Source organism: Strongylocentrotus purpuratus, unplaced genomic scaffold, assembly GCF_000002235.5.
Source record: "Strongylocentrotus purpuratus isolate Spur 01 unplaced genomic scaffold, Spur_5.0 spur5_scaffold_15, whole genome shotgun sequence".
In the NCBI taxonomy this organism is placed as follows: domain Eukaryota; kingdom Metazoa; phylum Echinodermata; class Echinoidea; order Camarodonta; family Strongylocentrotidae; genus Strongylocentrotus; species Strongylocentrotus purpuratus.
In genome coordinates this window covers 26,750,339-26,765,503 of record NW_022145600.1, presented here as the reverse complement: position 1 = coordinate 26,765,503, position 15,165 = coordinate 26,750,339, and the positions used below count along the sequence as shown (strand labels likewise).

The 15,165-nt window shown below is 37.0% G+C and overlaps 1 protein-coding gene and 1 long non-coding RNA gene across 2 annotated transcripts; one reads left to right on the top strand and one right to left on the bottom strand.

The window, feature by feature from the left end:
* Positions 1–5,312: 5,312 nt before the first annotated feature.
* Positions 5,313–9,493, bottom strand: LOC115924165. The gene is made up of 4 exons (XM_030986017.1): positions 9,090–9,493; positions 6,348–6,436; positions 5,697–5,836; positions 5,313–5,365 (listed from the first exon to the last, which is right to left on the bottom strand). The coding sequence occupies exons 1-4, from the start codon at positions 9,258–9,260 to the stop codon at positions 5,313–5,315; spliced, it is 453 nt and encodes a 150-aa protein (XP_030841877.1). The 5' UTR covers positions 9,261–9,493.
* Positions 9,494–10,071: 578 nt separating this feature from the next.
* Positions 10,072–11,851, top strand: LOC105440681. The gene is made up of 2 exons (XR_004064201.1): positions 10,072–10,852; positions 11,191–11,851. It is a non-coding gene; the product is annotated as an uncharacterized LOC105440681 (long non-coding RNA).
* The last annotated feature ends 3,314 nt before the right edge of the window (positions 11,852–15,165 follow it).

The window sequence follows — 15,165 nt, the reverse complement described above, 5'->3', positions numbered from 1 at the left end:
GGTGTATTGTGTATGTTGGTAGGAACTATATGGTCTCTGATTGAATGTTACCATGTCAGGGGAGGATTCATGGTGCACAGGGGACACGACCCCCCCCCCCCCCGTCCCCCCCCCCCAAAAAAAAAGAGAGGAGGAAAGAGCAAGGCTGGTATCCTGTTTTTCCTGCTTTCAGTTTCTTTCTTTCTTTCTTTCTTTTCTGTTCTTGCTTGGTACAGAGATTTAGGACTTGTACCGGCGGGGCCCCCTCCCCCTGCATGAGAATTGTGGATCCCCCACTGCCGGTCTTGAATGTTTATTCATGATCAAATCCTCCACCTGGGTTTACAATATAGTTACAATATAACAGCCAAGTAACAGCCCCGATGCAAATATCAATTGAATAAGAACTTGGGCAACTCTTTACCTTGGTAGGCCTACTATGTTTCCTCCTTTTATTTAGGGAAGCACAGTTTACCATGCCCAAAACCTGGAAAGGAATTAGATCGGCGTGCCCGGTTTGATTCAGGGCAAAATTTAGCCAGGGGATCGTCTCTTGCCCATTTACTTTTAATTTAGCGAGCTATGCGAAAGGCTATGGCTTTTAGATGTAACCGCTCATAGCACATTGGGTATCATATCACTGTGCCCCCTGCCGCCCCCCCCCCCCACCCCGGCCCGCGGGAGGGCCGCCTCTGGCTCAACCAAATAGCTTCTCAGTAGCCAATTGTTTATTTACATATGTGTGCGATAATTATGAAGCACCGATTGGCAATTTATTTTCGAAAGCAGTTCATGTCCAAGAATTTTTTTGACACGGGATCCACTGTTCAAACATTTCAGCATTGGTGTATGTAATGTGGAAAGTTTCATTGACATTTTGTGTCATTATCTCATGCTAAGATAAATATCAGATGAAGTTCGTTTATTTATTTCTAAAGCCTCACTGTCCTACTTGCTCCCTCTATATAGAAAACTACCCCAATCGGTGCCTGTTGGCCCCCATGATCCCCTTTTTCTTATGTTAGTTGAGAGCTGAGTTAATGAGATAGCCACCTGTCAGTGACCTCGCTGTGTGGTCTTCTGGTCCAGAAGTATTGACAGTCTTTAAAAGATAAGTTTTGCTGATTTTTATACATCCATGCTGGAATCTATCTGTGTGTCTTCAACACAAAGCTGAATTGAATGTAAGGGTTGTATGGAATAACAATAGTTATATTTGTATTTTCATAATCCAATTGTTCTGGCTATCTTGTATATTTTGTACTAAATGACAGATTAGAGATATTGAATGGTGAAAAAAAGAAAAGAAAGTTCGGATGAGAGAGGAGGTAAGGGAAATTAGTGTTTTACAGCAATTGAGAATACTTCGCAAAAAGATACTTTTATTGAAGAGTAGAATGGGCTAAATCAAATTCACCTTATTATCCTTTTATTTCACATCTCTCTCCGTCTCTGTATTTCTCTTTTTCCCTCTGTATCTCTATCTCTATAGAACTCTGTATTTGTCCATCTCTCTCTTTCTCTATATCCCTCTCTCTCATCCTCTCCGTCTCTGTGTTTCTCTTTTTTCCTCTGTATCCCTATCTCGATAGAACTCTGTATCTTTCCATCTCTCTCTTTCTCTTTTCTCTCGCGCTCTCTCTCTCTCTCTCTATATATATCCCTCTCTCTCTATCGATGAACAGGGATACCCCTTGTTTTTGCTTCTTCTATCTTGTTATTGATTACTCTACTACTATTCTTTCAACTCTCACATCATCATTTTCTGATATGACTGGAATGGAAATTAAAAAAAAATAACAAGATATAAATACTTCAATGACAACAACAAAAATAGCATAACAAGCATAAACATAATGTGTGTGTGTGAGAGAGAGAGAGAGAGAGAGAGAGAGAGAGAGAGACTAAGAGAAATACACCAAATAATGGCAGTCACTGTGGTTAAATATACAAAAATCCCGGAATTCATAAGGGGTTAGTTTTATAAACTATATATCTCCCTCATGTCCACACCTATTTCGTATGTCATTTCCTCATTCATCTCTCATTCTTTTATCCATACTTTGCTGCTCCTTTTTTCGAAATAATCACAAGTTAGATAAATCATATTTCATTTGATTTTCAAATTTATTCAAACTTCCCACTCAAATTTGAATCTTATCAAGCTTAAATATATCAATACAGTATATAATATAGGGGTATATATAGATTGAATGAAAAAGATTAAAAACATCCCCTAACCAGATGTAATGAGCATTTCAATAAGATGAATATATGCTTGTATGTACATGCATAGTCATATTTAATATAAACAGGATATGCTTTACATCAGCTTCCCTCACTTAAGAATTAGCATAAGCACTTGCATATATGAACTGAAAAATTCAGAATTCCTGAGTGATGTGATATTTTACTGAAGCCATAGGCTGAAGATGAAATATAACGGCAAAAGGGGAATTCTGAATTTGGAGGTTAATAAATGATACACTGAACAATGAAATGCCTGCAATATTTTGTGTAGAGAACTAGAAGTGATATGTGCAGTCTAATTCACTTTTACACGTTATATAACATGCAAAATAAGGTTGTTATATTGCACGGTCGTGCAAATATAACAAAATGTTGATTGTCGCATGACACCATTTCAGCTACGAGTACACATACACCATCATCAAACTACACCTAGCTTATTCATTTGTCTCCTTTGTACATCAAAATGTTGATATATCTAAGGCACCGCAAATTTTACTTGAGTAATTCATGATCATCGAAAGAAAGACCGTTTAGTACATCCTTTTGCATGACATAATTCAGAATAAACTCACAGATCTGAGCGATTTGCATTGTCTATTACGAAAATCAGAGTGGATTATGAAAATGACATCACTTAATCAGAAGAGGATGGTGATAAAAAGGCAAGGTAATGGAATTCTCATGAGAGTATAGCGTCTAGGATTGTATCTTATAAGCCAATCAGGAATGCAAACTTACTAAAATATAAAACGTATTTACAAGGCAAGTATGGCAAACATATACAAAATCAAAATATACATGTATCATAATCTGGAATATGTATCATCAAAATTATTGTGATCCAGTACTAAATACAATTAGAATACACATGTATGGTAAAAAATATATAGCAGCATATTTGCATGTACACTGGAATGATGTAAAGAAAATCCAGGAAAATATTTCCTCAAATGGATTTAATATAGTACTGGTGGATGTAGTTAAACATGTACAAACAGTAATCCATTTCAAATTAACTATCACACTGATAACTCGGGCATGTTAAATTGACAAAAGAGACATGTATCTTAAACTTGTAGCAGCATATTTACACTGGAATGATGTCAACAAAATCCAGGAAAATATTTCCTGAGATGGATTTTAAAATCTAGAACTGGATGTAGTTCTTAATTTACAAACAATATTCCACGTCAGACAAAATGTTACACTGATAACTCTGGCCTATATTCATACACCCTTACCAGACAAAGCTAGTTCTTGACTATCATATTGAGTTCTATCAAGTTCATAGACAAGATAACCAGAGCAATATGGCTCTTAACATCTGGGTCATTTCTGGTCACAAATTCACAAGTTGATTTAGATTCTACTTAATTATATTTTTTATTGAACATGAGCAATGACATCGACAAATACAGTGACATTTCGATAAGATGATTTGAACAATTACATACTGGTATACATAGTGGTATTGTCATACATTGCATGCAAATCACTAAAACAAAATGGTAAAAGTCTACAATACACATATACTTGGTACATGCACTACATAAACTGTCTAATGCACTAACATCCTTGACAAGGCATTAATCAACATTTGCCACTCTCCACCCAGGTATAAATTGGCACCCGATATGCCAAAACATGACATATTTGGAGGCCGCCTAGGACCACGGTAATAATGTTAGAGCGCAAGGTGCGTCATGGCTTGACGGCATCACTATATCAGAAGCCACCGTTATTATCATTATAACAACTAGTTGCTGGCCGTGTCACCTTCTATTGACAGGCATAATGCATGGTTGAGAAAAAATGATCCCCTATTTAGAGTATTTTCAGAAAACATTTCCACACAACATGACCCCTTTCTGCATAAAACAGGTACACAATGGGCTCTTGATGCAACTCTGTTTTGGGCTTATTAAGTACACATTCACAAAACATGACAATATTACGATCCCTTTCTCTTCAAATGGTTATTCTAACACCAGGGCCTCATTTCATAAAACTTGTCGTCAAAGACAAATGACAGTTTTTACTAATAAGCTAGTGAAATCCTTGCTTCTGATTGGTTAATTATCAGCAGATTTGTAACTGATTTTGGTCATTTGTCATTGAAAAAGGCTTCATGAAATGGGTCCCAAGACTTGGAACTAACAGGCTAGCCGAGACACATGGACGCCCGAAATCTAGGTCCGGACCCCCAGATGTTTTTACATAGAGCCAATGCATACAGAGTGGAAAAAGTTAAGTTTGAACCTATTTTCCAAACAAACTTAGTGTGGAGCCCTGTATCAAACACAAAGTCAAGATAAAGTGTTACCAGTGGGACACTGTCTTACTCTACCAATACCATAGCAACTAGACTTCATACTTTGATCGTTTCTCTGAAATTTCAGGATAATCCTGTGGAACTCTTGACTGAGTACAAGTAGCTTGCCTCTTGTAAGGCCTGCTCAAGCTACTGCTACCTCCTCTGTGTGTCTGAGAGAATTGAAATACACTATCTGGTGTATTGCCAACATGCTGTTGAGGGTGGTCTGATGGTAGTAATGTCCTTCTTGGAGAGTGTACATCACCCATGTGATGCTGTTGAGGGTGGTCCGATGGTGGTAATGTCCTTCTTGGATAGTGTACATCAGTAACATTACCCGTGGGTTGCTGTTGAGAGTGGTCTGGCGGTGGAAATGCCCTTCTTGGATAGTGTACATCACCCATGTGATGCTGTTGAGGGTGGTCTGATGGTGGTAATGTCCTTCTCTGATAGTGTACATCACGAATTGGTTGTTGTTGAGGGTGGTCTGATGGTGGTAATGTCCTTCTTGGATAGTGTACAACACCCATGGGTTGCTGTTGAGGGTGGTCTGATGGTGGTAATGTCCTTCTTGGATAGTGTACAACACCCATGGGTTGTTGTTGACGGTGGTTTGATGGTGGTAATGTACTTGGATAGTGTACATCACCAATTGGTTGCTGTTGACAGTGGTCTGATGGTGGTAATGTCCTTCTTGAAGGGTGTACATCACCCATGGGTTGCTGTTGAGGGTGTTCTGGTGGTGGTAATGTCCTTCTTGGATAGTTTACGTCGGCCATGGGCTGCTGTTTAGGGTGGTCTCTACCAGTACTGCTTGTACTTTGGATTGGGGACAAAAAGTTAGTGGAATGTGAAACCTGACTGGAAGACCCTGGTCTACTTGTTCTTTCCCATACATTTGGTGGATAACGGGAAGCTGAATGGAATCCTGTAGTGGAGGAAATCTGACTAGGCTGAGGTTGGCTAGATCCTGACCGCTCTTCAATCATTGGTTGAAATGGTGTATCTGACATGTGCCATCTCGGCATGGCAGGTTGATGATATCCAGAGACTGGAGGGTTAGACAACAAAGCAGTGCTGGGTGTAGAGGCATGGTAGGATTGAGTGTCGCGATCCTGACTTGACCAAGGCATGATGGTATGTGTCGCACCTGTGCTCTCAGGAACCGGCTGTGGATACTGTGTTGGTGAAAGGTACCCTGCAGACATGGCAGGTTGATGATGTCTCGAGACTGGAGGGTTAGGAGATGGAGCAGAACTTGACATAGTGGCATGGTAGGTAGAAACGTACCTGAAATAAGGACTGTAAGGAATGATAGGAAACTGAGTATTGTTTGAGTTGTCCAAGTCGCCTTAGCTATAAGAAAATAGACTTTTTTCTTACTATCTGTTTGCCAGATGAGAAATAAGAAATGAACAACTATTGGTCTTATTGAAACCACTCAAGAAACATTTTGATCAGTCATGAAGAAGAAGAAAAGAGAAATAGAAGAGACTGTAGTCCCTCCCCCCCCCCCCCCCCAACACAAAAATTCAACAATTTTAAGTTGAGTGATTCCACTTTACAGTAGGGAATTTGTTTAATAAAGCTGTTACTAAATATTTAGATATCTCAGACAAGAAATCATCAATTTTTTAAGGTAAACAGTATCACAATATTGCAGGGGTATCAGCATTGTAGCTTTCCTTAATATTCCATTAGAGGCCCTTTTTTTCTATATCACACTTTTCATGCAAAGTCTAAATGCTGTTATCTGAGTTTTATATATTTTTTAAATCACATACCGGTATACTTTACTGACCTTGAGAGGTTGTGAAGAAATGAGTTCAAGTCATCTTGAGTAACATCATTCAACCTGAAGTTTCCCTTCCTGATCTGAGGAAAACAACCCTGTAACATATAATACCAACATTGCTTGTAAACTTTGTATTAGTTTCAAGTAAGTGGATCTATTTCATTCTTGCATATAATCTATTTTCTTGGGAATATACACTCAAGAGCTAAAATAAAGTATGGAAAATTAGAAAAAGGTAGAGTAAGAAAAATGTTGCGCAGTAGATAAATCACAATCATCATCTTACACGAGACCCTTCGGGATGAATGAATGTGGCGGGGAGGGGGGTATCCCCAAAATGCCAGTTTTTACATAGGAAAAGTGTCTTTTTTTTTCTTTGTAAGAAGTGCCACTTCCACCTTTTAATAAGTGCCCTATTCATCTCAGATAAGTGCCCCTTTTATTTTGACACCTGCCCTTTTTCTTTCGACAAGTTCCCTTTTTTCTTTGCAATAAGTGTCCATTTACCATTCTCATAAGAGCCCACTTCACCTCTCATAATTGCCCTTATTGAAATCTGATAGATGCCCCTTTTCTTTCAACAAATGCCCCTTTTCCTATATAATATAAATAAGTGCCCATTTTATATTCTCATAAGTGCCTTTTTCGATCTCTGGTGAGTGCCACTTTTCAGGTGCGAGAAGTGCCACATTTTCATCTCTGATAATGACCCTTTTACTTTGAGACGTGCTCCTTTCCTTTTCTAATAAATGTCTTTATCCCTTTTGATAAGTGTCCCCTTTGCCTTTCACCATAAAATGTGCCCGTAATTTAAAGCAACTAAGGGCACCGTATGTTTCTTATCACAGGTCTTTTCAGTCTTTCATGATGAGATTGTTCTTATAACCCCATCAGGATTGTTTTTTCCTCTTTACAAGATGTAATTTTTCGCACTGCGACCTCACAAATGTCAAAATTTCAAATGAATATTCAGACCATCACACCCAACTGCAAAGTATGATTCTTAGCAGTATCTTGTACTATGGTAAAGAGAGAAGCATATATTGAAATCTTCCCTGATAATTTAATCACAATATAGGGGTATATACCAATGTCTGAAAATAGAATAGTTTTGCTTTGAGATTTCCCCAGAGAGTGCCTTTTTTTGTTCCCCCCTCCCACTTTGGAAGATGCTCCGCCACCCCTGTTGTGGCGGCTCATGCTATAGTGCATATCTGCCATATATGACATGCGATTGGGCTTATTTTAGTGAATTTGGCACGCCAAATTACTTGCTGGAAATATTTTGCATGTTGTTAAACTTGCAAACAGTGATTTGTGGAATTCACAATAGTGAATCCTCGCGAAAATAACTACTTCTAAACAGTAATGCAAGGACAATGAGCCTCGGGACAATTACCCCCTAGACAATAACTCCCCCAACACAACTACTCCCATGACAATTACATGTTGCCCCAGGTCAATTAAGGGATGTTGACTAGGGATGACGGGGCTTTCCTCAAGGGAACAGGGGGTGGTGGTATGTGGAGGGGTTCCCACGGAAGAACTTTTTCAATTCAATAAACTTAAATCATACTTTAGCACAATGTAGAAATATCAATTGAAAGTTGCTTTTTTTTAACAATTATCTAAAACAGGTGTGGAGGAGAAGGGGGAAATAACAGAAAAGGGCAACTTACAGAAGGTGAAAATGAGGTGGAAAAAAGCTTTCTAAGACATTAGTATATCCCTACTATATTGTTCTTGAATAGCAGCCCACAACAGCCCATATGTATACCTGCATGGATGATGTCTTTGCTTTCAATGTAGAGTAGAACTCAAGACACACATGTCTGATTTTGATCGTAATACATCCATCGGTTCTAATGATAACGGGATCAAAAGCTATTTTTGCATATATAATGAGCCCCATGACCTTTGACGGTGACCTTGACCTCATGACCCCAAAATCTAATCAGTTCATTGCCTCAGCAAGATACATACATGTCCTGACTTTCATGGTAATCTGTCCATCTGTTCTTATGATAATGTGATCACAAGCTATTTTTGCATACATATTGAGCCGTGACCTTTGACCTTTAACCTTATGACCCCAAACTATAATCAATTAATTGGCTCTGCAAGATACATACATGACCTAAGTACGGCAGGAATCCATCAATCAGTTCTTGAGATAACGCGATCACAAGCTTTTTTTGCATATATAATGAGTCCTGTGACCTTTGACCTTTGATATCGTAACCCCAAAATCTAATCAATTCATTGGCTCTGCAAGTTACATACATGACCAAAGTTTGGTAGGAATCCATCAGACGGTTCTTGAGATAACGTGATAACGAGAGTGGGACGTACGGACGGACGGACAACCCGAAAACATAATGCCTCCGGCTACTTCGTAACGGAGGCATTACAATAAAAATAAAAATAAAAAAGGGCGACTTGCAGAGAAGAGAAGAAAAGAAAAGGGGGAGAAGGAGCGTTGGTAATAATACAATAAATCGAATACATCTGCTGAATGAATGCAGGTTCTTTCATGGATGGGTAAACAATGCTTTCACACATTTGAATTTCAACTGAATCAGTACATGTGTAGTTTGCTTTAATCCATTGTTCCAATATACCAAGTGAATGGCCTTTTAAAAAGGGTGTTTGGAGAAAAAAACATATATACATGTGCACTTTACAACTATTACTGCCATTTCTTTCTTGCAATGACCCTCCATGACATGTACATTAGGACACACATACCTGTATGGATGATGCCTTTGCTTTCAATGTAGAGTAGAACTCCTCATGGAGAAGCTCACCAAGTGTCAGGTAAGTCAGGTTGGGCATAGAACACAGTGCTTCTACTAGGAGAGGTAATGAGGCTGGTGTGAGACACTGGAGACCATCAAGCTTGACAGTCTGGACCTGCATTGTTTATGAATATATTATTTAAGCATCACGTCTATTCATCCATATGTTTTACTCACTAATTTCTGACTGTATTCTAACATTTCACCCAAATTCCATTAATTACATAGTTGTATTCATAATAACATTCTCAACAAAAATGATTGAATAGATTTTATTTTCAAATTCAATTCTTGTCTACTAAGAAAAAGAATACACTAAAGTTTCTATGGAGAGGATTATTTAGTAAAGGTAATTTATTTTAAAATTCCTTATGTATTCTTTATAGGGCTTCCAACCTGTTTGCATTAATGAGTCCTACTCCTACTTACACTGAAATGTATAATACCAATAGATATGCATTTGCTATTAATGTATTAAAGGTATTCATAACTCTGGATTTCATATGCACAAGACCCTTAAAGTCAGGAGGTTTGTTGCCATGGTTCAGTTTGGTAAATTCAAGCCTCTATAAAAAATGGCTCTTAAAAAACTATATGACATATTTTTTACTATCAATCAAACTTGGAAAAGGTTGAATTTTGATTATTAGTCAAACCAATGTCAATCTTAGACACACTTGAATTACAACTGAATCCGTACATGTGTAGTTTGCCCTATTCCATGTTTCGTGACTGTTCCAAAGGGTGATTGGAGAAGGAAATAAACACATACCGGTATATACATGTGCTCCATATAACTATTACTGCTGCTTCTGTCATTCAATGACCCTCCATGACATGTACATTAGGATGCACATACCTGTATGGATGATGCCTTTGCTTTCAATGCAGAGTAGAACTCCTCATTGAGAACCCCTCCAAGTGTCAGGTCAGTCAGGTTTGGCATAGAACACAATGCTTCTGCAAGGTTATGTAATGAGGCTGGTGTGGGACAAAGGAGATCATCAAGCTTGACAGTCTGGACCTGCATTGTTTGTCAATATATTTAAGCATCACGTCTATACATGCATATGTTATATTTACTAATTTCTGTCTGTATTCTTACATTTTATACTGTGAGGATCTTATTCAAATTAGATAGTTCTTTGTGAGCCCATGTAAATTATACAAGGATCATATGCAAATTAGATGTTCTTTGTGAGCCCATGTAAGTTATACAAGGATCATATGCAAATTAGATGTTCTTTGTGAGCCCATGTAAGTTATACAAGGATCGTATGCAAATTAGATGTTCTTTGTGAGCCCATGTAAGTTATACAAAGAATAATATGCAAATTAGATGTTCTTTGTGAGCCCATGTAAATTATACAAGGATCGTATGCAAATTAGATGTTCTTTTGTGAGCCCAGTTATGAACAGGTGCTTAATGTAGATTTCCACTTCACTAGATGAATAGCTAAGTGTATTCAAGTGTACACAATATCTAGGTTCTGTCAGGTGTATAGAATTGCAGACTCTTTGTATGACACATTTTCATTTGTGTGTGCTAGTAAAAATGCACATGCAGACTGCTCACTTGGATAATTGATCTTGAAGAGAGAGGTCTGTGTTACAGTTTTGGGGGGTATTTCCAAGGAAAGAAATCGGTGTGGTGTGGTGCCATGCAACCAAGTGCATGCTGAGACTGTTCTTCCCTCTTCTCAATGCTGAATTGTAAGTACATTTTTATACATCATTGCAAGTAAACAGGTCATTTTTATATGCTTAAACAGTCATTGTTATGGTCATTTAGAGAGGATAATGTGAAGTTGTTTTATTACCGAATGATATGTATTTTGTTTGGCTGAGTCCTTTAAAATATGGACATTTAAAGAGGATAGATATGAAGCTGTTTTATATTCGAATGATATGTATTTTGTGTGTGGCTGAGTCCTTTAAAATATGGACACTTTTGCTAATGTTGGAAACCGATGTAATACAAGTGGTATTGTGCATTTTTGTGTTAATTTTAGGACCTATGCTATTAAGATTCCGGTCTTTTATTAATTTAGACGGCGGTCAACCTACGGGTCAACCTCGGCCATACGTATAGTCAACCTCGGACTACGTATACTCGGGCAACCTCGGCTAGGACAGAGTCGGGTGTTTCAAGGTCATTCAAGGGTTACCTTCAACCAGATCAACGGAGCGCATCTCTAGCTTTCCACTGTACAAGGCAATCACTCGCCGTCGCTACTGGTCAACACACGTTCGTCGTTGCAGTCGTCGCATATAGTTTCATCGAAGTATCAATGTTAAATGAACTCAGAGAAGACAAACATTTATTTAAGCTTCATTGAATGCCAGTATCCTATTTACAGATAATTATTATTTTGTAAACGACAATAATATGATGTGTTCTATTTGAGCAAGGATATTTCTAATATCCTCCTTGATTTGAGTTACATTAAATGTTTCATTCAACCTATATTTCTGGAATCCTTTGGTAGTATTATTCAGGTTGGTTAAGTAGCCTATTCTAGATTAGTGAGCTAATACAAGCGAGCTATCGCACGTGACATATACAAATTCCTCAAATTACATAGTTGTATTCATAATAACATTCTCAACAAAACGATTGAATAGATTGTATTTTCTAATTCAATTCTTGTCTATTGAGAAAAAGAACACACTAAGGTTTCTATTGAAAGGATTATTTAGTAAAGGCAATTTTTTTAAAAATTCCTTATGCATTCTTTATAGGGCTTCCAACCTGTTTGCATGGATAAGTCCTACTCCTACTTACACTGAAATTCATAATACCATACCAATACATATATATTTGCTGTTAATGTTTTAGGGAATTTAATCACCTAAATAAAAGAAATAGAAATAGATTTCTTTCCTACCTTGTCTCGTAGAAACACCTGTTGAGTACAGATACTTGGAACATATATTATATCACAAGTAGTAGTTCAAATATTGCACAGCACCCGTAGAAAGAATATGTAAGACCATGTACAAAGTAATGACGCTTCTTCGCGAATTAAGTAAAGAAGAAGAAACTTATAATCTCTATAAAGTAATAAGGCCTCAGAACCGAGTAGAGAAACAAGCGAAGAAATAGGACAAGAATTAAGATGAAGCTGAATTAGCTTTGCTGTTGATCGATCGACTCTCCAGAATAGGTGTGCTCTATATGAACAGCTCAGGAGAAGTGATCAATATAGGTGTGGCAAATAAAGCAAGCAAGTGTAATGTCCCTGTACAGTATAAGTTATACCAGTACATTAGGTGGTTGCACATCCCAACCCATAGGGTATGGAATGTGCTTGCCAGAGTAAGTATTTGTGGCACTCTAGTAATGCAACAGGTGTCACTAAAGAAATGAGTGACAATGGAATAAAAGGCTAGACTTCAAGCCACACAATAAAGACAAGACAATAATATTTACAAATGCAAAGTTCTCCAAAGGTCAAGTCACTACAATGTATTGAAGGTATTCATGAATCTGGATTTCATATGCACAAGATCCCTAAGTCAAAAGGTTTGTTGCTATGGTTCATTTAGGTAAATTCAAGCCTCTATAAAAAATGGCTCTTAAAAAACTATATGGCATATTTTTACTATCAATCAAACTTGGAAATGGTTAAATTTTCATTATTAGTCAAATCAATGTCAATTTTAGACACACTTGAATTTCAACTAAATCAGTACACGTGTAGTTTGCTTTATTCCATGTTTCATGACTGTTCCAAAGGGTGATTGGAAAAGGAAAAAAAACACAAACTGGTGTATACATGCATGTGCACCATGTAACTATTACTGCTGTTTCTGTTGATCAATGAACCTCCATGACATTTACATTAGGACACACATACCTGTATGGATGATGCCTTTGCTTCCAATACAAAGAAGAACTCCTCATGGAGAACCCCTCCAAGTGTCGGATCAGTCAGGATGGGCATAGAACACAGCGCTTCTGCTAGGAGATGTGATGAGGCTGATGTGGGAGGACAGATATCACCAAGCTTGAGAGTCTGGACCTGCATTGTTTGTGAATATATTTAAGCATCACGTGACTTCACGTCTATACATCCATATGTTTTACTCACTAATTTTTGACTGTATTCTAACATTTAAGCCAAATTCCATTGATTACATAGTTGTATTCATAATAACATTCTCAACAAAAATGATTGAATAGATTTTATTTTCAAATTTAATTCTCGTCTATTGAGAAAAAGAACAAACCAAAGTTTCTAGCAAGAGGATGATTTAGTAAAAGTTTTTATTTTTTTAATTCCTTATGTATTCTTTATAGGGCTTCCAACCTGTTGGCATTGATAAGTACTACTCCTACTGACACTGAAATTCATAATACCAATAAATATACATTTGCTATTAATGTATTAAAGCCAGGTATTCATAACTCTGAATTTCAAATGCACGAGACCCCTAAGTCAGGAGGTTTGTTGCTATGGTTCAGTTTGGTAATTTCAAGCCTCTATTAAAAATGACTCTTAAAAAACTATATGACATATTTTTACTATCAATCAAACTTGGAAAAGGTTGAATTTTGATTATTAGTCAAATCAATGTCAATCTTAGACACACTTGAATTTCAACTGAATCAGTACATGTGTAGTTTGCTTTATTCCATGTTTCATGACTGTTCCAAAGGGTGATTGGAAAAGGAAAAAAAACACAAACTGGTGTATACATGCATGTGCACCATGTAACTATTACTGCTGTTTCTGTTGATCAATGAACCTCCATGACATTTACATTAGGACACACATACCTGTATGGATGATGCCTTTGCTTCCAATACAAAGAAGAACTCCTCATGGAGAACCCCTCCAAGTGTCAGATCAGTCAGGATGGGCATAGAACACAGCGCTTCTGCTAGGAGATGTGATGAGGCTGATGTGGGAGGACAGATATCACCAAGCTTGAGAGTCTGGACCTGCATTGTTTGTGAATATATTTAAGCATCACGTCTATACATCCATATGTTTTACTCACTAATTTTTGACTGTATTCTAACATTTAAGCCAAATTCCATTGATTACATAGTTGTATTCATAATAACATTCTCAACAAAAATGATTGAATAGATTTTATTTTCAAATTTAATTCTCGTCTATTGAGAAAAAGAACAAACCAAAGTTTCTAGCAAGAGGATGATTTAGTAAAAGTTTTTATTTTTTTAATTCCTTATGTATTCTTTATAGGGCTTCCAACCTGTTGGCATTGATAAGTACTACTCCTACTGACACTGAAATTCATAATACCAATAAATATACATTTGCTATTAATGTATTAAAGCCAGGTATTCATAACTCTGAATTTCAAATGCACGAGACCCCTAAGTCAGGAGGTTTGTTGCTATGGTTCAGTTTGGTAATTTCAAGCCTCTATTAAAAATGACTCTTAAAAAACTATATGACATATTTTTACTATCAATCAAACTTGGAAAAGGTTGAATTTTGATTATTAGTCAAATCAATGTCAATCTTAGACACACTTGAATTTCAACTGAATCAGTTCATGTGTAATTTGCTTTAATCTTGCCGATCTTGGACAAACTGGCTTATTTTAATATTGTGGTCTTTATTTATCATTAAAATACTAATTTAAGGCTGTTTGTATAGTGCATAGGCCTATGATGAAGGTCATAGGTCTTTTTTTAGTCTAGAAGTTTTATTACTAAATCATTAATATTGAATGTACTAGGTACTAATAATATACACATCAGTTAAAGCTTGCTTCCATAATTAAAGTTGTTTAGAAATAATTTAGTGCATACCTATGTAATGTGTCTATTACAAGCTGGGAAAACAACTATATCTCAAAACACCGGGAATTCCTCCTAATGGACAGACATTATTAGTGTTTTTATGATTTCTGTAAAAATCATGCTGAATATGCTTAAGAAATGAATAAAAATGGAAAATTTACAGTATATCAAATTTCAAACAAAAGGAATCGACCAACGCTAAGTCCGTTTTCTTCATGGGGAAGATAGTCTCATGTCCAGTAGT

Coding starts and splice junctions, on each gene's coding strand:
- LOC115924165 (XM_030986017.1), bottom strand. CDS start 9,260: ATGCAGGTCCAGACTGTCAAGCTTGATGGTCTCCAGTGTCTCACACCA. Junction 6,437..9,089: donor CAAAGGCATCATCCATACAG/GTATGTGTGTCC, acceptor TATATGTTACAG/GGTTGTTTTCCTCAGATCAG. Junction 5,366..5,696: donor GCCGGTTCCTGAGAGCACAG/GTGCGACACATA, acceptor CCCAATCCAAAG/TACAAGCAGTACTGGTAGAG.